The sequence below is a fragment of the Astatotilapia calliptera genome, chromosome 6 (genome assembly GCF_964374335.1).
Source record: "Astatotilapia calliptera chromosome 6, fAstCal68.1, whole genome shotgun sequence".
Taxonomy (NCBI): domain Eukaryota; kingdom Metazoa; phylum Chordata; class Actinopteri; order Cichliformes; family Cichlidae; genus Astatotilapia; species Astatotilapia calliptera.
This window is the reverse complement of record NC_137427.1, coordinates 2,764,936-2,786,281: the sequence shown is the minus strand read 5'-3', so window position 1 is coordinate 2,786,281 and position 21,346 is coordinate 2,764,936. Positions and strand designations below refer to the sequence as shown.

At 41.7% G+C, this 21,346-nt stretch overlaps 1 protein-coding gene across 7 annotated transcripts in view; it reads left to right on the top strand.

The window, feature by feature from the left end:
• Positions 1 to 20,969, top strand: part of sorcs1 (sortilin-related VPS10 domain containing receptor 1) — a 203,731-nt gene extending 182,762 nt beyond the window's left edge. Inside the window, exons 18-28 of one of the 7 annotated variants that reach the window (XM_080302627.1) lie at positions 2,802 to 2,973; positions 4,012 to 4,198; positions 4,814 to 4,947; positions 7,197 to 7,323; positions 8,552 to 8,664; positions 11,219 to 11,353; positions 14,337 to 14,436; positions 14,865 to 14,970; positions 15,612 to 15,766; positions 15,880 to 15,949; positions 17,176 to 20,969. In XM_080302627.1, the coding sequence (XP_080158753.1) occupies positions 2,802 to 2,973; positions 4,012 to 4,198; positions 4,814 to 4,947; positions 7,197 to 7,323; positions 8,552 to 8,664; positions 11,219 to 11,353; positions 14,337 to 14,436; positions 14,865 to 14,970; positions 15,612 to 15,766; positions 15,880 to 15,908 (1,258 nt within the window). In that variant the 3' untranslated portion in view covers positions 15,909 to 15,949; positions 17,176 to 20,969. Of the gene's footprint in view, positions 1 to 2,801; positions 2,974 to 4,011; positions 4,199 to 4,813; positions 4,948 to 7,196; positions 7,324 to 8,551; positions 8,665 to 11,218; positions 11,354 to 14,336; positions 14,437 to 14,599; positions 14,700 to 14,864; positions 14,971 to 15,611; positions 15,767 to 15,879; positions 15,950 to 17,175 lie in introns of those variants that run through there. The other 6 variants (XR_013909575.1, XR_013909576.1, XR_013909577.1 and 3 more) reach the window with 6 other exon arrangements.
• The last annotated feature ends 377 nt before the right edge of the window (positions 20,970 to 21,346 follow it).

The window sequence follows — 21,346 nt, the reverse complement described above, 5'->3', positions numbered from 1 at the left end:
ACAGCCCAACAACCTATGCTTTAGTTTCATTTGTGCTTCTAAAGTGCCTGAAAGTGTGATTGGGAGCATGAATGAAAGCCGTTTCTCTGAGTTAGCCCTGCAATAACTCCTCTCTCGCTGTGACAGCTGGGGCAGTTTGTCATGCTGTGAATTCAGAAATGTGAAGAAGGCTTTATACAAATTTGAAAACTTGAATTATGCTAGCTTTAGCGTATTTGACGCCCAGAATAAGAACTGCTTCTGCTAAAAGTCTGCTTTGGAAAGAGTGGATTACTATAATTACTATAAGGTCAAAACGGATTAATGATTATTTCTTTGACTAAAAGTTGTCACTCTGCGATCTCAGCTGCAGAAATCTACCATTTAGGTTCATTACTAGACTTTAAGATTACTATGTGTATCTTTTTTTTTTTTTTTTGCAGCGAGAAAATAATTTTAAAGCAAAAAGTATTCAAAGTCTACAGGAAACTATTCAGGGAACTGCCCTTCTGTATATAACTTTGGCAGCCTGGTGACATGTTAGCATTATCTGGTGTCGTTTTCACCAGACATAATTTTCTTTTTCTCAATATTTATTTATTTATTTTTTGACAGAACCTTTTAAGATAGAGAAAATGTCAGGAAAAATAATTAGATCACATCCCTGCAATCAGAAATAAATGTGATTGTAACAAGACGAAACATTTGTGTTGTCCTGATCGCATGAAGCCGTGTTTGTGCACCAGTGAGCTGCGGTGCTGTATCCATCCGACTTGGTTGTTTATGTCTTGCACTCCAGACACCAGACGGTGCATCCTGATGCTGTTTTTGTGTGTGATCTCTTTAGAATGGCACACGGGTGGTTTAGAGGTGTGGAGATTGAATTTTTTCCCAGTTCCTAACAGAAACTAGTGTTTTAGTTTAATTGATGATTCCAAATTGGTCAGAGGTGTGGATGAATAGTAATTGTTGTCTGTGTACCTCCCCTCTTGCCCAGTGTCAGCTAGGATAATCTATCACCTCCTGTTGCTCCAGCTAGATAAGTGGTTAAGAAGGTGAATTAATGGATGGATGGTAGGTTGTACACTCCAGCACAGTTGTGGAGGGTCAGGAGGGTGTAAGTTGGTCTCTCATCCAAAAAGAAACCGACTTTCATTTCTGAACACATGTAAATGTAAATATTTAATTCTTTGTAAAACAAGGCACTTTTTTAAAAAAATTGATAAAGATTTGAGTTGCAAAAAAAAAAAGATTGTAGGTGTACAATGACAATAAAGGGCTACTTTTTTCTATTCTATTCGAATGGATTAACTTTTATGAAAATAAGATTATTACTATTATATATAGCTTCTTTGGATGGTGTTTTATCCTTGAGCTTGAGGGTCCTGCACAGTATCTCAGCTGTTCCTAGGACTGCACTCTTCTGGACAGATATCTTGGGTGTTGTTCCCGGGATCTGCTGGAGCTGCTCGCTTAGCTTGTGGGTCACTGCACCGAGTGCTCCGATTACCTCTGGGACCAGTGTTACCTTCACCCTCCACATCTTCTTGAGTCCTTCTCTCAGTGGGCATGTGGCAAGAAATACCAAGGGCTGAGTTCCTGATGAAGGCTCTTAGGGTCCTGTTGATCTTGTACAGTTCTAGGTACTCGAGGATTCATGTGTGGGGGATCGAGTCATAGGCCTTCTTGTAGTCAATCCAGGCAGTGCACAGGTTGGTCAGTCTGGTCTTTCAATTTCGAGCAACTGCTCTGTCTGTCAGTAGCTGGTGTTGAGCTTCTCTGGTATTCCTGCCAATTCCTTTCTGTGTCGCACTCGTGGTTCATGTATTGAGCCACGTGCCTGTTCATCTTAGCTGCTATGATGCCTGACAGGAGCTTCCATGTGGTACTGAGGCAGGTTATTGGCTGGTAGTTGGATGGGAAGGTCGCTGCTGGGGATCATTAGGAGCCTTCAGTTACATATATATGTGGAAAGCCTAAGGGAGGCACGTCAGCAGCACTGTTAGTGACAGTCAACATGATATTAATTAGTCAGACGCAGCATGAAACAGGTGGGTTGCAGAGTGGCTTGCAGTTGTGCAACAGTTTCAACAGCGCTCCCTACAGGATGAGAAATTGGTGAGCAGTGTGTAACCTGCTGAGGCTGGCACTGAGATCAGCTGATGTGTTTTTCTTTTTGCTTATTTGTTTTTTAAAAAATTAAAGATCAGCAAGGTAGCAAAAGCTAACTCTAAGCTTTCTTACATAATTCACGTCCAGAGGGACTGTCATAAACCCTCCCTTTCTGTTTAAAGATACTTGGATAAAGAAAACATATAATTTTCTGACATGTTGTAAGGATTGTAAAATATCAAATGCTGTACTCTGAATATGTATAACAACCAACATGATTAAAGAAAACATGCAACACAATATCTCTGTGGCAAAAATGGCACATTCATTGTCACCAGAACATTAATCAGGGTAAGTGCTTTTTAAAATTTCTGAAGGAGCCTCAGCACGGCTCTTTGTTGCAGGAACATTGACATTCCCACCACATTTTAGAGTTTCTGTCAAAGGGCACATTGTTTGTGTTAGCGTCTACGCCCCTCACTACACAAACAGCACTGCTGGCACTTCAAATTGAAAAGTTTTTTTTCCTTTTTTCTGTTAAGTTTTCTTGTGAATCTAAATGAGGGAAGTGCAGACAGATTAGGCTCTGCTGTTATTTTAAACATAAATATGGTTAGTTTATACGAAGAGAAGTTTATACGAACCTTATATGAAGTTTGTGTTTGTCTGATGGCACATCTAATCAGTTTCATTTGCTTTTCCACCTTCAGCTACAGAAAAGTGGTCTCCAATAACTGTACAGCTGGTGTGAGCGCAGAGTACACAGCCAGGAGGCAGCAGTGTCCTATCCAAGCACCCAAAGGTCTCCACCTGGTTACCAGTGAGGGTTCGCTGACAGCCGTGTTAGGCACCAATGTCACCTTTCTTGTTTTTCTGGAGGAGGTGAGCTGTATCCAATGTTTCCCATGAAGTCACACAGAGTCAGTGTCATTATATTTACAGTGTAAATAAGGGCAAAGTCAGAACTGTTAGCAAATATTAGTGAATTGTTTCAAATGTACAGTTAGATTGGAAATGGCTATCTGGGTTGTTTCTATAGCAACACCAGCATCCTCAGCTGTGACTGTGCTGTATCCTCTCATATTTTCCTGTGTTCACACTCTAAACTAAACGTACATGTTTAAAGGGAGAAAAATTCCCTTTCTACACCTTTTTTTTGCTTTTTATGACCAAAAGTACTCACATACTTTGACATAGTTACACATCAACACAATTAGTGATCCTAAGAGGTGTTATCGTATTAGTAGTGTTAGGCTTTAGGGTTCAAGTTACTTCTCATCATCATTGAAAACAAAGAAGATACTCAGACAGGGACTGCCAGCCTGAGGAGTCCTGAATGCAGTAGCACAGTTTCTTTTAGGTGGGACTTCCTTGTGATTATAGAGTCAGCTGTGCGGATTGTCTTTGTTTTTAAATGCAGATCGTAAAGCAAAGTAATTAATAATTAGTAATACAGATAGTAACTACTATCTGCTGCAGTGAAACTCTTATATCTGGAAATTATCCTTTGTCCTCTGAGAGGGTGACAGCGTCTGCATGTAAAGGCAGCAGATCGTGACCTGTGCTCCTGTTGGAAAAAGTTGACAGTGTGCAAACTGTGAGTCACAGTGTCTTTTACAAGCATCCGTACATGATGAGCTAGGACTGAGATCCATGTCACTATTGACACTGTTAACTTTGGAGTAAAGTCAGTGTCTGACAAAAGTATTACACGCCTTGGAAATGAGACTTAGCTGAGTGACCACGCTGACAATCGCAGCCCTTAGCAGGGAGTGTGATAAACATTACCTACATTATTGTGCCTAGAAGGAAAACCGTGCTCTGTGTTGGTCAAATGTAATAAAAGCCAGCTCAAACCAGAATGAATATTTCATAAAAGGCCATACCTGCAGATTTCCTGGAAGTGTTTGTCCTGTTCAGGGTGACGGGGCGAGGACGAGCATCACTCTGGACTTTGGAGATGGCCACGCTCTTACATATTCCAACGTGAGCTCCATCGAGGAGGGGATCAAACACATCTACAAAGCTGTGGGAATCTACCGAGTGACCGCTACCGGGGAGAACAGCTTGGGCTCAGAGACCGCCATGCTCTACCTGCATGTCACATGTGAGATACCGAGTTTTGTGAAAGATGTTTTTGTGCTCTTTGTTTCAGCTCTTTCCACTTTTTATCAGAGTCTATGGAATTGCTGTTTCCTGCTTGTACGACATTCTATCCTTTATCTCTTCACAGAACATGTTCCCCTCCCTTAGCCAAACAAACAAGTGAGACAGAATAAATCCCATTTCTCTTCTACTCAGTTCAGCTTATGCTTTGCAGCCACTCAGCCCGCAGAAGCCACGGCAACCTCATACGTAACAGGGCTGACCACCCCCCGTGTATTCAGGGGTGACAGATGTAACGGAGCTGACTTATTGATCAGGGAGCAATGTTGCCCCTACCAGTCTGTCAATCCTATGTGCCAACCGTACAAATAGAGCCACCGCAGGCTCCAGAGTGCCACGGATGAAAAATAGTACACAGATGGCAGCCGGCAGTCCCAGAGCAAGAGCGAATCTTGAACAAACTCACCCTCCTTACCCACCTATAAACCCCATCTCCTCCCTCTTTTTCCCCCTCATTTGAACCAACAAAGTTATTTCATTTATTTTTATCCTCTTTTCACATACTGTGGCGCAGAGCGTCGAGTTCACACTGTGATGTATATGTGTGCCTGAGTAGGTCAGCTGGAGTATATCCATCTCTCAGCTCCATTTGTGGCTGTGAGGAATAAGGAAGTGAACCTGACTGCTGTTCTGTGGCCCGGCCAAGTGGGAACGGTCACCTACATCTGGTGGATCGGAAATAACACAGAGGTACAGCGCACTCAAGAAATTCACCACTTCTCTCAGTACTTCTCTTCTTCTTTTGCCCATTTGCAATTAAGTAGGTTGCTGACTCTTCTGGTCCAAAATGTGAGAATCATTATTTTGTGGAGCTATTTTTGTGCATGCAGGTTGGAAAATGTGTAGCCTTGTTAATCAGCGTCAATAAAAATGGTGGAACGTGCTGACCTGTTCACATAGTACCTTAATTACTGATAACCAGTGAAGTGAAAGCATCTTAGTGTTAGTGTAAAAATCCTCCAATTCTAGGGCCTGCTGCAGTCAGGCAGAGCCGATCAATCACACAGAGTTAGAGGGTCAGAAAAGACATATTTTTCTGTTAATCCCTTTGCGGCATCTAGCCATGCGGATAGTTTCAGCTTGGGGGACACAGCTTTGGAGATATCGGCCTTTGAAGACAAAAGATCTGCATGGATTTTGTTCAGAATAGCGAAACGTGACAGTTTAAAAATGGAACAAAGACTTCTGGAAACACTGCAATTCAGAAGCAGTTTACAAAATAAAATTAATCAGCTTCCACCTTGCTGGTGGATTGAGTGACCATTATGTTTACATTTAACAGAGTATTTGCGTGATTATGCCAAAAGTACCAGTCCAACAACTGAGCATGGATAAATTTTTTTGTCAAAAAAGGGCATTGGTCTTGGCAGAAGATATAAAACTTTTTTTTAAAAGTAAAATATATAATCCTCGCACGTTCTCACTGCCATGGTGCAGGTAAAATAAAAATTATAAATGCTACTGGTGATGGTGATGTGACCTATTAGGATAGTGCTGCCATGTGTATCACTGTCTGATCAAGTTGCTTTCAAAGTGCTTAAGTTGTCACGTATTGTGGAGATGTAAAGAGCTAGCTTAGCTCTTAGCACGGGGGATCCCTCATGATTCATGAGTGGGAGGTTAGCCAACTAAATGTAAATAAGACCACAAGGTTAACGTTGACTCCACAGCTACAACTCCTGATACAAGAAGAAAATCAGGTCTATGATGTTAATGCACCAAGTTAGCTTGCTATAGTTGCTTAGGGTTAGCTTTGCAACTCACCATTGGTCAGCTGGTTGCTAGTAAGTGATGTCAGCAGTGATGTCAGCAGTGATGTTCGTCATCATCAAACAAGAACTTTGGCTGTCAGACACTGACACTTCTCACCATACTACACACAGCAGTGCTGCTTTGACTTCCTAACAGTTAGCCATTATTCAAAGGTTTTACATGTAAAAGGCTAAACAGCATCTCATGCTACCGCAACCACAAAGTGGACAAACACAGCAAAGTTCTTCAATAGATAAATAAAGTTGGTGTATCTGCTCAAAGGCTGCAGGTGATTCCTGGAGTCATTTTCCCCCACTGTGGTATGAAGATGAGATGCAATAGCACCCTAAACTTGAAAATCACCCTGAAAATTTAAAACTGGTGTTGGGAGGAAAAGTTTGCTTAAATAAAGCATGAATTTGTCAGAGAAATCAGTTTTAAATTTTCACTCCGTCTAAGAGATATGCTCCTTATGCTGTTGGAAAAGTAGCTGTTAGGATTCTATTAGAACTTCCTGAAAAAGTAGAGTGTTGTTCCTCCAAATATAGCAACTGTCAGAGTGCAAACACGCTGACCCCGGCTTTACTAGCATCAACAGGATTAGCAACTAATGTAATCAATACACTAGATGTTAGAGAACCGTAACATTTAACATGACACATCAAAAAATTTATATTACAAGAGAGTAAAAAGAAACAATTCAAGCATTGTGGTCTGAGGATGCACTGCTATAGCTGTAGAAATGCTCCACTCCTCTCTGTCTGTGTAATTGTAGCTGGGTAAATGTGTTTGCTCAGCACTAACAGGGGCCTTTCCACGAGGACGAGCAGTTCTGTCACTTGGTAATAAACAGTGGCAGCATTAGCATCTTAAAGCTATCTGAAGAACAAATGGAGACGTGAGTAATGACAGTAAGGAGCTGCTGGTGTCACACAGGAAACTCCCTGTAGGCCTCTGTGCTGCATGCAGCACAGCACAGACTTTAGCAACGCTGTGTGTCATCGTGCGTGTGTGTCTGTGTGTGTTTTTGTCAGTCGGCCAACAGCCTGACACCTCTGTAGTGTAAATAACAGCAGTGTGAGATGTTAACCAGCCGTTGATAAGGGTCTCTCATGGGAGCACGTACAATCTGACTCCCCATCTCCCTCTCCCCTTCTTCCTTCTCCCTCTCTCTCTCGCTCCCCCAGCAGCCAGTAATCACCCTAGAGGGAAGTGTGGCGTACACATTCTCCCGGGAAGGCATCAATACAGTCACTGTGCAGGTGTCTGCAGGGAATACTATTCTGCAGGACAGAAAAACCATCGCTGTACACGGTGAGCCGAATTTCTCACTCAGTGTCCACTGGGAATCTGTTGCTCTGCAAACAGGCTGATAAGTTTGGTCTCCACAGTGGAATAATAATGCTGCTTCCCTTTGATGTTATACTTCTTAGATGTCATTCTTCTACTTAATGTTTTAAAAATAATCTGCCATTGTCCAGACTTAGAGGTCATTTTTAACCATATGCTAAAACTTTTCCTTTGCTAAGCTATAACAGAAATTGTATATAAATGACAGCTGTAGCATTCCTTTTGTTCAAATAGGGCCGTCTGTGGCTCCAAAACGCAATAATGATGTCGTCCAAAATGTTAACATCAAAGCTTTAAAATCTCGAGTCCAAACATGAACGTCCACATGTTCATATTCGCCTTTAAATTTCTCTTTTGTTTCCTCTAACTCAACATGATGCATAACTGATGATGCTCTGAGACAACTTCCCGTTCTTTTTCCCAGTTATTCACCATTTAAGCTTTAATTGAAAAGATGCTTTTATTGGCTCAGTAAACACTACAAATCATTACGAACTGTGTTACAATATAAGTGATACGAGCTTGGAGGAGTTTAGAGCAGAGCTGCTGCTCCTTCACACTGAAGCTACCTGAGGTTTCTAATCAGGATGCCTTCTGGCTACATCCTCTTGGAGGTTTTCACCCAATTTGGAGGAGAGGCCCAGGAGTGTCTTAGGAGAGATTGCATGGCTCATCTTACATTGGAGTGCCTCAGGACCTGCTAGGAGGAACCTGAAAATGTGGCTTAGAAACTGATGTCTAGAATAACCTCCTGAGCTGCTGCCACTGATACTGGACTTTGATTGATTGGCAGAAAATTGATGCATACATTACCTTTGAACTCCCAAGATTCATTTTTCAAAGTTACTACACATGATTCATTAACATCCGGTGCATGCTAACTGTATTTATCAATCCTTTTTCTTAACAACTACAACACAAAGCATGATGAATAGTTTATTAAGAACATCAGCAGCTAAAAAAATGACTAAGCTGGTACAGAAGGACAGCGCTCTATCATCTATGTTCTCATACTGCAGCTTTTTCTCCCCTTGTAAGATCTGAATGGAGGCCGAACCTGAAAATAAACCCAGAATTTAGCAAAAAGAAAAAAAAGCACACGTACATGATCTGAATCTTAAAACCGAGCTTTGCATTTAATGACAGATGAAAGGCATAAGCTCCCCTCACACATTTACTTTTCTTCCTGCAGAATATTTCCGATCTCATCTGCTCGCCTTTTCATCAAACCTGGATGAGCACAACCCCGATATTGCAGAATGGAGACTGGATGTGAGCCGAGTCATTAAGAACTCTCTGATCCAGGTAAAGTTCTCTCTGGCTCTTTTGTGGCAACTGTCGCCTTCCTTTGGTAAATACTGTCAGCGCTCAGCTGGACCTCTGAGTGCTGCGTGACCTCCCCGAGGCTTGGAGACATGAATCTGACTTTTATGATGATAAATGACAAGGCAAGAGGGAGAAGAGGGGAAAAAGATAGTTCAAGAGCTGGCTGATTGCTGCTGCTCGCGGACCCTCAGAGTTCAGGGCCGTACAGTAACGAGGTTGTGTACAGAAGAATAAACGTCAGTGCGGGTCTAATGCGTGTTCTGCGCTGACCTGAAGGAGCGCTCGGAGACGAGTGCTTTGCAATCCGTCAAATGGACGACATGATTCAAACCCACACATGACATGTTAGGTACAGAGTTTGCCTCATTAACTTGCCGTTATTTCTTCCAGCATCCTCAGAGTGTCAATACGTTTTCTGAAGCAGAGGAGGAAGCAATCTGAGCTTTCCATCATATTTTCACACTTTTTGATCTTGCAAATCAAAACGGATGCTAAAAATATACAGCCTGTCTTCAGTCTTCACTGAACACGTCAGTTCGCTATTGACATCTTTTTTTTCCATGACATCCACAGCCCGGAGGCCAGAACGCATGCCGAAAAAACAACAACTTTCAGACAAAAACACGACGCACTGGTTAAAACCCAGCGCGTCGGGAGGAAAACCCAACAAGGGAAAGCTGGCAGCCTCAACTGGAATCAATAAGGCATCCAGAAATTCATGTTTTTTTTATTACACCAGTCCTCCCAACCCAGCTCATCAGTTTGATTTTCTTTAAGCGGCTATCTGAAAGTGAGCTCCAAGTGAAGGGCTGCCATTGGTTGAAAACCACACCTGACCTTTAAGATTTCATTCATGCTCGAGATGAAAAACTTATCTCAAAGGTGAACCCTGACATCCCTCTTTCCAAATTACATACAAGATTCTGTACGAGCCAGCCGAAAAAGAAAAAAGAAAAGCCTAAAATGTAAAATCTGCGGCGGGGTTATATTCTCTTAACGCCGGGCCACGCTGTTTGCATCTTTCAAGACTGTCACATGAAAAAAACTGATATTTTGACAAAAAAATACTATCTATTTAGAAAAAATAATATTTTTGCTCTATCGTATTATAATTCAATTCAATCTTACTTATACAGCGCCAAATCACAACAACAGCCGCCTCAAGGTCCTTTATATTGTAAGATAGACCCTACAATAATACATGCAGAGAAAAACCCAACAATCATATGACCCCCTATCAGCAAGCACTTTGGCGACAGTGGGAAGGAAAAACTCCCTTTTAACAGGAAGAAACCTCTGGCAGAACCAGGCTCAGGGAGGGGCGGGGCCATCTGCTGTGATTGGTTGGGGTGAGAGAAGGAAGACAGGATAAAGACATGCTGTGGAAGAGAGACAGAGATTAATAACAAGTATGCTTAATATGTGCTTTTCAATAAAAATAACGTTCACTAGAACACGTCAATAACAATATCCTTTACTCTTGCCTTGCAATCCAGCCATCATCATGACAGCAAAAAAACACAAACTGCTTAATTTTTTAAACAAAGTATTTTCAAATATGGCATCAAAACTGTCTGTTTCCCACTGCGGTGAGTTTACTGCAGGATGGAATACAATCACGGACACGCGTCCAGTACCTTTGAATGAACACAGTAACAGTAAGGACATTTAAAGGAGACCTTATTAAATCATCTGTGATTCATTTATTTTAGCCCTGTTTTTATTTAAAAAAAAACTAATAAAGCAAGTTTCTATAATTAATCAATTGCAATTACTTTGATACAGGAAATTAAAATTTCACCATGTAATCGTGGAATTGTAATTTTATGCTTTAATTTTTTGTAAACTTTCTTCTGCAAAGCTGCTCATCACTCAGAAACAGCACTTTGAAAATGATATTCAAAGCCAAGTTTTGGACTGCAATGCACATTTAATCCAGCAGATGGCGGCTGACGCAGCACTGTTCAAAGCAGGACTGAAGTTAAATGCAGCTTGGACTCCAGTCGGGTTCAGGAGTAGCAGACATCCTCTAATCAAATGTACTGTGTGACACATTTAAAATTATGATTAAAAATGGCATAATCCCTTTTTTAAATCAGTTTGTTTCCTCCTGTGACCCTGAATTTGATAAGTGGAAGAAAATGGATGGATGGATGGAATTTGTTACCTTGAGGGACATTTGTGTTCATGTTTTGGAATAGTTTGATGTTTTGGAAACTTAGTTTCCTTTAGTCCTCCTTCCTTTGTTGTTTTCCCATTCTGTTCTTGCTGGAGACGTAACACTGATCTTACTGATCTTCTCATGTGAGTAAGTGAGAACATTTCTAAAACCTCAGACTGCAGTAAATGTTTAAGCTCGAATGATAAATGGTTGCAGCCTGAATCCAGCTAAATTCTGGTCGACGAAGGACCAAAAATATGTGGGCGAACGTTGACTGTCAGAGCTTTTTTGTACTTATTGTTAAGGTTTCATCTCTGTGAGCTGACTGCTGCAGTTCAGTCTGACCCTGTCCACTCTACTGTCCTCCTCTAGGCTACAGGCGTGAGAGAGGATCAGCTCCTGGTCACTGTCCTCCCAGGTTTACCCACAGCAGCAGAGTTTTTCCTCCTGCCTGACAAACAGATAACTGAGGGGAAACCAGAGAAGAGCTCAGCTCATTTAGATCAGGTGAGGCAACAACACCTGCTTTCTGACCTGATGCATGTCCTCCAGACTCGCTGCTTTTCCCCATCTCCACAGTGTAGGTGGATGGTTTCACCTTGTTATCCTCACTCGAACTATACCAAGTTTGAAGCATTGTTCCCCGTTTCTGCTTTATGACTCATAGGGGAATTTTTCTTCTCCTAGCAGCAGCAGCTTCTCCTGTAATTGCTCTTTCCTCCAGCAGATGTCAGTATTAACCTACTCAAGCATGTCCAGTTTTTTCTTCTCCAAAAGTCTAATTTTGGAATACGCCCGAGGAATATCTTTGCAATAGATTCATCAAAAAGCCTGACAAGTATTAACAGGTTATCGGGGGGAATGACTTTTAGACTTACTTAAGTCACATCCTGTGGGGTGCAGGGGGGAGCACTAGAGGGTGGCAGCATCTCGTAAGAGCCTAAAAGGTCACACAAGGAAAATTTTTGTGGTCCATCAGTCACTAAATCACCAGCATATCAACATGAGCTCAAATAGCCCTCAGCTTCACGTATTAGATAATGACTGATAATGTTGGCCGCGCTCTCTGTGGGAAGCACTCAACGGGCATGTGCAGAGAAGGAAGCTGGGAAGAGAATCAATTTGATTTTCCTCTTCCTTCCCCGCTCACACCTGGTTGATTGCCTGGAAAGTTCCTCTGCCCTACCAGCCGGTGATAAATCTTCATTCAAGGTTGGCATCTTTAAAGTGTAGCGCAAGCTCCGCTTATTAGAATGTATAATAGATTTACTGACCCTGGTATACAGTGGGAAAAAGTAATTAGTCAAAGCATAGTCTAAATTTAAACAGCTAAGAAGTATAAAGGCGAAGATGAAGGACTACAGAAATTACTCATATCACAATTAATTTGGCAAATGAGGCAGATAAGATAGATGAAGCCTCTACAGAGGGAAAAGGCTGCTGCAGGGAGAAAATGGAGAATTTTGTTTAGTTTTGCTCTGCAGAGTAATGCAGCAGTATATATGCTGATCCCATAAATGAGGAAAAACAGATTAATGATAGTGAAATGTCATTTATAAAGAGGCTCATTTGACTGAGAATTGGAGCCCTGAGACAGAGATTCATGGAAATGAAAAGATCTGTGTGAGGAAAGTAAGATTTCCTCCCGCTCGCTATAGTTTACCTTTGGGTCATGATAATCTGCTCAATTTGTATCAGAGTCAGATGTTCTCAATGCAGAAGGTTACTCGCCTGTCTGGAAAGCAGAGATCAAGTGAGACTGCTTGGTATGCATTATGCATTACACTGGAAAGGTCCCACAGACAAAGGCTCTTACATAAACAGAAGAAAGCTCGGATGGGGTTGTCGGTGGAGGTAGCGAGGTTTCTTCGGGTCATGGGTGCTTACAAATAATTCAGCAGCCTTGCAAAAAGCATTACATTTAGAAAGTTTGGTATTCAAAGTATATTCAGTTTGGTGGTAATTTGCATGCAGTGATAGCCTACTTCAGGTCAGGTGCGCATGTAACCGCTTCCATTTGTCTTTCACAGGCAACCTAAAGTTGCATTAGTCAATATTTTTATGGTGGAAACAAATCAAACATCGATCACAAAGTGTCTCTCAAATGGACAAAACCACAGATAATTATCACCCAGCTGCTGAACTACACCACCTTTTTATTTCTGCCCCATAGATTTCACTCCATAGCACTTTTCTAGATACATCATGTGGCAAAAATCTCCAAAAATTAGCTCAGATAAACTCAGCGCAACACCTGCCCAGTATGCAACTGTTCTCATACCAGTGTATTAAACTGATAATAACTGTGTGTCACTGCTGTGTTTTTGCTAGTTTTAGTGGTTCTTATGCACAGACGACTTTTAGAGGATCGCAGGAGCCACGGTGACATCACCGACTTCACCCAATGGTTTATGAATCCTCCTGGCCATCATATGTGTCATATTTGATCAGTGAGCTGCACCCGTGCATCATATAGACACAGATACAACAAATGTTCTAAACATACAATTACTGCACATAATCGTGCGAAATACTTCATGAGGCCTCCACACCACAAAGGTTATCCTATTCAGTGAATAAAGTTAGCCTCTTTAGTGTTCACCTGCTATATGTGTTATCTTATCCATTACGCCGTCGTGCATTTATTGCCATTTATTTTACAAAGGCTGCCAATGTCAATTCAATTTTATTTACACAGCGCCAAATCACAACAATAGTCACCTCAAGGCGCTTTATATTGTAAGGTAGACCCTACAATAATACATACAGAGAAAAAAAACCCCACTGGCGACAGTGGGAAGGAAAAACTCCCTTTTAACAGGAAGAAACCTCTGGCAGAACCAGGCTCAGGGAGGGGCGGGGCCATCTGCTGCGACCGGTTGGGCGGAGAGAAGGAAGACAGGATATTTCTGCTTTTGAGTCGGGTATTTTGACATCAGAGTCTAGGGGACCGATTCGATTTCAGCGCCAGCCTCAAGTGGTCATTCGAGGAACTGCAGTCATGGGCTCTTCACTTTGGCTTCCTTTTTCAGCTGCGGAGGTTGCTGCTCGTGACAAATCATTTTAGGATTTTAAGTAAAACAAAACAAAAAATATATATATATATATATATATAATATATCTTGTCCTGACCCCCGTCAGTATATTAAGATAACTCGTCTTTCATAATTCACTTTGGCTGTTTTTTCCTATCATTTACAAACTCACTGAGCAGACTCTGAAACTTTTAGAAATGCTTTCAAAGGCAAGCGAGTTTTGGACTCAATTATTCAACCTGGCATCAAAGGACTGATCGTGACTTTGACCACATTTGCTCTTAAATGTCAAAACACAGATAATAAATGACGAGTCAATAGCAAAGACGGATGAGACTGTAGTGTGATGAGCTTGACTTTACCTTTTTTTTGACCTGTAACATTTTCCTTTTTTATTTATTAAAATTGCAACAAAGGGATCTGAAGCTCCCCTCTCTCCATCTTTGTCTCAACAGCTTTCCGAGCTTTTGCTCAGCGCGCTGAATCAAAATCTCGTCCAGTTCACGTTGCGGCCCGGGGTCCAAGTCACCGTGTATGCAGCGCACTTATCAGCAGGTAACAATCCCCCCTGCATGTGTGTGCATTCACAGCTCCCCAGAACGGCCTTTGTACCTTGTGTAGCAAGCGGGACAAAACATAGAAACAGCAGTCAGTCAGGTGTATTTTATTACTTAACTAACAACCCCAACTCTGTGTCTGATTGGCTCCCACCATGTAGCTACACAGAGACATTCAGAGAGTGAACATCGTTACAAGTATGTGTGCCTCTTCCTATTGGGGATGCTGCTACTGTCCTAAAGGGGCTAATAAGATAAAGAGTAAGAGAAGTCCATACTACTGTATATTAAAATGATTCATCTTTGATTCACATAGGCTTCATGTGTGTAGACTGCTCATTGCATGATTCAGCTGGGTGGAAATACGGGTGGTGTCGTTGATGTGATATTTACGCTCTGGGGTTCCTGTCTCCCCTTTCTCTGCAGCGCCCCTAGTGGACACCAGCGAGAACCACAGTGGCTCTGCCATGCTAATGCTGCTATCAGTAGTGGTTGTGGGTTTAGCTGTATTTGTCATCTACAAATTCAAGAGGTAAAGTGTTCACGTCTATATAGTTGTCACATTGTGCGCGATAGGGAGTTGTCGAGCCATCCTGACAGCTCGGTAAACAAAAGCTGTCGCGGGGCTAAGAGAAGGTTGATAGGTGCCTGTCAAAATGTCTACCCCGCCGTACCCAGTGCTCCTGGGTGGAGAATTGGCTTTTCCCCTCACTCACACACACACACACACACACACACACACACACACACACACACACACACACACACACACACACACACACACACACACCTGCAGAAATTCTTTTATCAGGTCAGTCTTTACAAAAGAAATGTCAGTTAGTCTTCAGCTGCTATCAATATTAAGCCCTTTGAACACTGGCAGTTGACCTTTCTCAAATGTTAAATTATGTCTCTGCGCCAAGAAGCAGTTCCAAGGGAAAATGATATAAAGAGTCATGGTGAGGCAAGCAGAGACAGAATCAAACTTCACATTTACAGACCATATAATTTCTAATGTTCCTGCCGATTCGCATGCAAACATCGCCAGATGGCTCAAAATAAATAGAACCGCAGATGCGAATGATCAAAACAGCACTGCTGCAAACTGCTGCCACTGTTTTAGTTTAGGCCGTGCTCTTTATTCCTCTGCCTCACTGTAAATCTTTCCTCAAGGAAGATCCCAGGCCTCAACGTCTATGCGCAGATGCAGAACGAAAAAGAACAAGAAATGAGTCCAGCGAATCCAACGGTGGCCACGCCCAGCTCTCAGCAGGACTTGGTGCATTCTTTGGAGATTCTGGACACAGAGTTTAACTCGCGGCCCATCGGTAAACATCAGTTTCAGTATTTTTTTTCTTTTATGCCGTTGTTTATTTCACACCATCGTGTTCACGTGTTGTTTCATGACACTGTACTGTGCGTTTTGTTATGTGTTTCTCAGTGAAATGGTCCAGTCAGCAGGACAACTAAATGAAAATGAGTATGACAAACAGTGGAATTGCCTCTCAGTGGTACAATTAACACATTTTTCTCTCTTTTCATGTCCCTCTTTAATCACCTCAGAATATTGATGGGTGGCAAATGAAAGAAAAAAAACAAGTGGCTCGGGAACATCTATAACTGTTCCGCTCTACTTTACTTAAATAGCACCTTTAATTTTAAGATGCAGCTTGAAATTTATTACACTTGTCAAGAAAATGCATCGGCCCGGCCGAGTTTGGTGATATGAAGACTATAAGATGATTCATACCAATTTTTTAATTCATTATTCATTTCATGTCTCATTCATTCAGCTTTTCTTCCAGTTTGTCACCCATATGTACATCCTGAGTCAACATTTGCTTGTCTAACATGCTAACACATAACAAGCCTTTCTTTGGGGTGGGAGATGTAGTTTTTCGTTTTTGTGGATCCCTCTGAATGTTGGTGGTGTATTTGAAGTTTAAAGTGTCCACATTTGACAAAATTAATAGCGAAATAGATCTGAATAAATTCATTGTTCCCAGAATTCCCGGCACTGGTGCGATGAGTTGTGTATGTCAGTTAGTGTTAGCGAGCTTCTGCTCTGTTGTTGTGTAGCTGCACGTCATCTCACTCACGCATTTAAAGCGCTTCTTGTCATTAATCATTATGTTGTAATTGTCACTTGTAGGCTCATTCATTGCTGTTTAAAAATCATATATTGTCTGACACCTCGTGATGTCTAACCGACACCTGGGCAGGTGAGATTGTCACGTAAAACGACTATAACGTGAAAGGCTTTGATTCCCCGCCTAAGGTCAATTAAACTTTGCATTTAAATGCATCTTTTGTCCCGTTTCCTTCCCCAACCAGTCGCAGCAGATGACTGGTTCTGCCAGAGCTTACTTCCTGTTAAAAGGGAGTTTTTCTTCCCCACTGATGCCAAGTGCCTGCTAAAACGGGGTCATCTAAACATTGGGGTTTTCTCTGTATTTTTAGGCTGTATTTTTTCCATCCATATCTGAAGTACCTGCACTGCTTTGGTAAAGGAGGCCTCAGGTGTTTGGTGGGGACCAATAAACAAGGGAAAGGAGCTCAAATGCAGGACTTTAATTCATGAAGTTTTCAAAATAAAACTTCAAACGAAGGCATGAGTCTCCTAGATGTCCAGACTGTTCCTAACACATATTTACAGTATTTAATGATCGATACTGTTGTTCGTGTAATCAGCTAGCACTGAATAAGCACTGACACATTTCTTTCTTTTCTCCACCAGGATGTATGAAACCTCATGTACATGTGAAATTTTCCACAGAACTCCCCACGTACATCGTCTAAACTCTGGACTGGATCACTGTTCCAGCTCTGTCATGGATATTTTTTACCATTTGGGACACAATGGTTTTGAGCTTTATACCTGTGCATGTTGGACCCCGCTGACACATACTGTGCTCTGTTCAAACCAGAAGAAACTGTGTACAGGTTTTCAATTTATTTTAACACGTCTCCGATAAATTTAATATTTAGAAAAAAAGTCCCGTTTATTTATACGAGTCGCATCCATAATGGAAGAAGGATCGGCGGCGTGAACCGAAGAGCAGAGAATGTGTAACGAGCAGCAGCGTTTTGGTTACATGTCTGAGATTGGTTTGCTGTTCTATGAAGTAACAGCAGTAGTGTATTATTTATTCATGAATATACATGAAGTATGTTATTGAAGTGAATTACACATTTATTTTGTAAATCATGAATGTCTATGTTAGAAATAATTTGTGTATTTTAATAACAAATGTCATACTAAAAAGAGATACTGTTATAAAATATGAATAGGGCACCTCAAAGCTTTTGGTCCATTGTCTCTCAGAAAGCTGATTTATGGCACAATACACATTTTCTACAAAAGTGTTAATTTTTTTTCCCAATTTTAATTTATTAACAACCGAACAACAACAGGGTGTGGATCTCTGGATTAATTTAAACCTTGCTGTTAATCTAATGCTTCTGGTACTATTTATGATACACGCCAGTTTGTAAAATGTTTTGTGCTTCAGAATATCACTTGATGGCTGAGGCGCCATCAATCTGCGGGTGACCTCCAAATATCACCGGACCTTTTAGACCTTACAAGATACAACGGATGACGACCTGGCAACGATCCCACAAAGAAAGATCATTCCTGGCCACAGTCTGGGAGGTACTACAAGATGCAGAGAACAACTTATCGCGGCTCAGATTTAAGGTGGCACTTAGGGATGCAGCTGCTTTGTGGGAGAATCTGAAGAGCATGGCAGTGAGAAAGAGAGAGACAGACAGAGACAGGTTGAGAGAGATTGAAGACGGCTTTTAGCGGACATGACGCATTAAGAGCGTTCTATTGGACAGAATAAGAAGAGGTTGGCTTCTTGAATACTTAATGTGGCCTGTCAAGCTCAAGGCTGGCTAAGGTTGGTTACACATTTAGGGTAATATCCCAACCTGCTCTCAAGTAGCACCCATCTTCATCCCAGCTCATTATTTCATGCTGTAGGATCAGGAGAAGTAGAGCGCAGATGCTACCAGGCTACATGGATGGTTAGCCTCAGAGGACTGTCAAGCCCTCTGGTGCTCTGTGTGTGTGAAATCTGACAGATGTAAATGCCTGATTGATGCCTTTCATATCTTCTGAGGCAACTTTTTAAGATGTTCTTTTCTCTTTTTTATTTCGGTGGGATGGAGAAATACAGCACAGAGGAAGTTGCTTCTGTTCTGTTGCATCATCTTTCCTGCAAATGTGCCAAAATTCACCGAGTTATGAGATGTAAACTGTGCAGCATCATTTGATTGACTGTAAATTGAGCGACTGGAGAAACTGATGAACAGCTAACGATTGGACGATTCCAATTTTGGTCCAAATCTCCACGCTGTTGACTGAGGCACTAATATTTTCCAAAAACAATTATATGCAGGTCGCCAATGGCTCCCCAGAGGGTGTGAGTGTTTCTTGTTCGGCCTCTGGGCAAAGATGGTCATCGCAGAGACTTTCCAAAAGTGGAATCAGCAGGAAAGCACTGATTTTTCTTAGTCACAGGGAGGGTGCCATCCTATTTTTACTCGAGTGTAAGTGAACCATTATCTAGTCGGGATAATTTGCCCTCGTTGTAATGAAAAGGTCTGACTGTTCAATACTCTGGGGTTCTTTGTGTAATGAGATGTTAAGGTTACACATGCAAACAGATATGAATCAAGGGTTTTGTCACCAACTTGTGCAAATTGTAAAAGCAGCAGGTAGTTTTGCAGCACAGCTTGTTGATGTGCTCCGATACTGGAGCAAAATTGGTTAGTGGTGTTCAAGTGCTGATAGTTCTTTAGCAGAGAAAACTTGAAAGTAATTGGCTGTAATCATCAGCTTTCTCTATAGCTGTTGAATGGAAGAGTTAGAGACAGTGCTATAATTCAAGCACACGGGGTCATGGCCAGGTTGTTGCTATCACATGTCTGAAGATCTGAATATTCTTCCCTTCTTTGCATTGCTGGGTGCCTCAGGATTTCCACATCACACTTATTGGCACCATATCGCACTTGAAGTGCTTGAGTCCATATACTTAACAGGGAAATGATGCATGCAGACATCGGGCCATGAGTGTGTTGGTATGCAGCCAGTGTGTCCTGCCCTTAAAACTGAAAAGTGCACAGACAAACACCAGTGATATTTTCAGTTGTCATAGGTCTGTTCAAGAGGAAGTGTTCATATTTCAGAGCTGCATGCAAACATGATTTGGGGAACAAATCAGCTTACATCTTCATCTGTCTTGTGGCTCGGTGTGTTCTGTCTGCTGGTGCAGGACAAAAATTTGTACTCAGCTATGAGCTCGGTTTATGGAGTTGTGCACAGTGTACGTGGGTAATTTTACAAACTGGTGATTGGGGTTTTGTTGCAATATATTAAGACATTTTAAGGGGCCTTCTTTTTTGGTTTTTGCTTATTTCAGACATGGCCAAGGTTTCAAAGAACGAGGTCAGGGCATGTATAAGTAATCTTTGTTAGCTAAAAGCTCAGACTGCTCAGTTTCATACGATTTCTAATCTTGGCTCAGTGAGTGCAGATATCCCCATTATGGTCATTTCAGGTGCAAATCTATGGTTGTAAGTGCAGAAGACCCATCTCCCTGCCATTCAACTCTTTAGAATCAGAAGTTGTCTTAAAGACATGGTGCCAAATCAGCTTGTTTCAGATGGAAGGTAAACCCAGGGTCCAGTACAAACATGTTATTTAACACCAACTCATGCAAAGCTACTCTAGTAGAGTCCAAGATTAAAGCTATGGAGCTGAAAATGAGCATCATCGCCCCCCTGTAAGAGTATCTTACTAGTGTTTCAATGTAAAGAATGTACTGTAGGTGTGCTGGGATTACTTACGAATTACTTAGCTCGTATTTGAGAGCATTCATATCCATCTCTCTGTCTGTCTCTGGTTTTGCATAGCTTGAGGGAGATACTGTACAGCAGCCTGGAACCACAGGCCTGTGATCAGAAACAGCAGGGCTCTAATATGAACCTTAACTCCAGGGAACAGGAAATGACTCTGACCAGACAAGATCAGCAAGGCCATCATAATAACAGCACCTCCTCCTGCCTGTGAGTTTCACAGGGAGAAAGACAGGTCGAACAGCCTGGAAGCCATGTTAACAAGGTGGCTCTCTGGCCTCCTGGTTAGGGTGAGCTGTGATGTGACAGGACCCAAGGGTGCAGAAAATCAAGTTGTAGCCTAACTCCGAGCTACTCTCTCTCCTTCTCCCCATCTCCTCCGCCCTGCAGAATTAGCAAGATTATTATTTTTGTAGAGAAATAATAATAACAATTAAAAAAAGAGTTTTACTACTGTACAGCTTTTGTATAAGAACAGACGGTAAGGTGTTCCAGTGTTTTTGTTCGACCTCAACTGTGCCGTGTGTAATTGTTTTATGCATTTACAATCATATTTATTAAATGGAAAGAAGTCTGTTAACTGTGTTCTCATTTTCTTACAATATTTGTAAAGAAATACTATGTATTTGCAAAAGTAATAATCAACCTATAAAGAAAACAAGACGAGCACGTGTTGGTTCTTTCTTCTGCACACATACCGTATACTCACCGGGTCCACGAGTCGGAGACATTTTGAATTTAATGGGTTTAAATCATTTATTCTAAATGAAATTATCAGCATGTGTGGATGCCACAAGCTTTTTCATAATTGATTGCCCAAGTTATCCCAGCATGGGATGATAGGACAATGTTCCAAAAAGTGTTGAGCTCATTACCCGACTCCAGTACGAAGCCTCCTCCATGAAGATAAAGAAGTGCTGCTTCTACTCAGTTAGGCTGGATTTGATCCAAGTGAGATTTCCAACTCCAGTGCAGCACACTTTAATATTTCCGATGTGTCTCACTGTCTCCTTACATTCAGGTTCATACTCATAACAGATTCC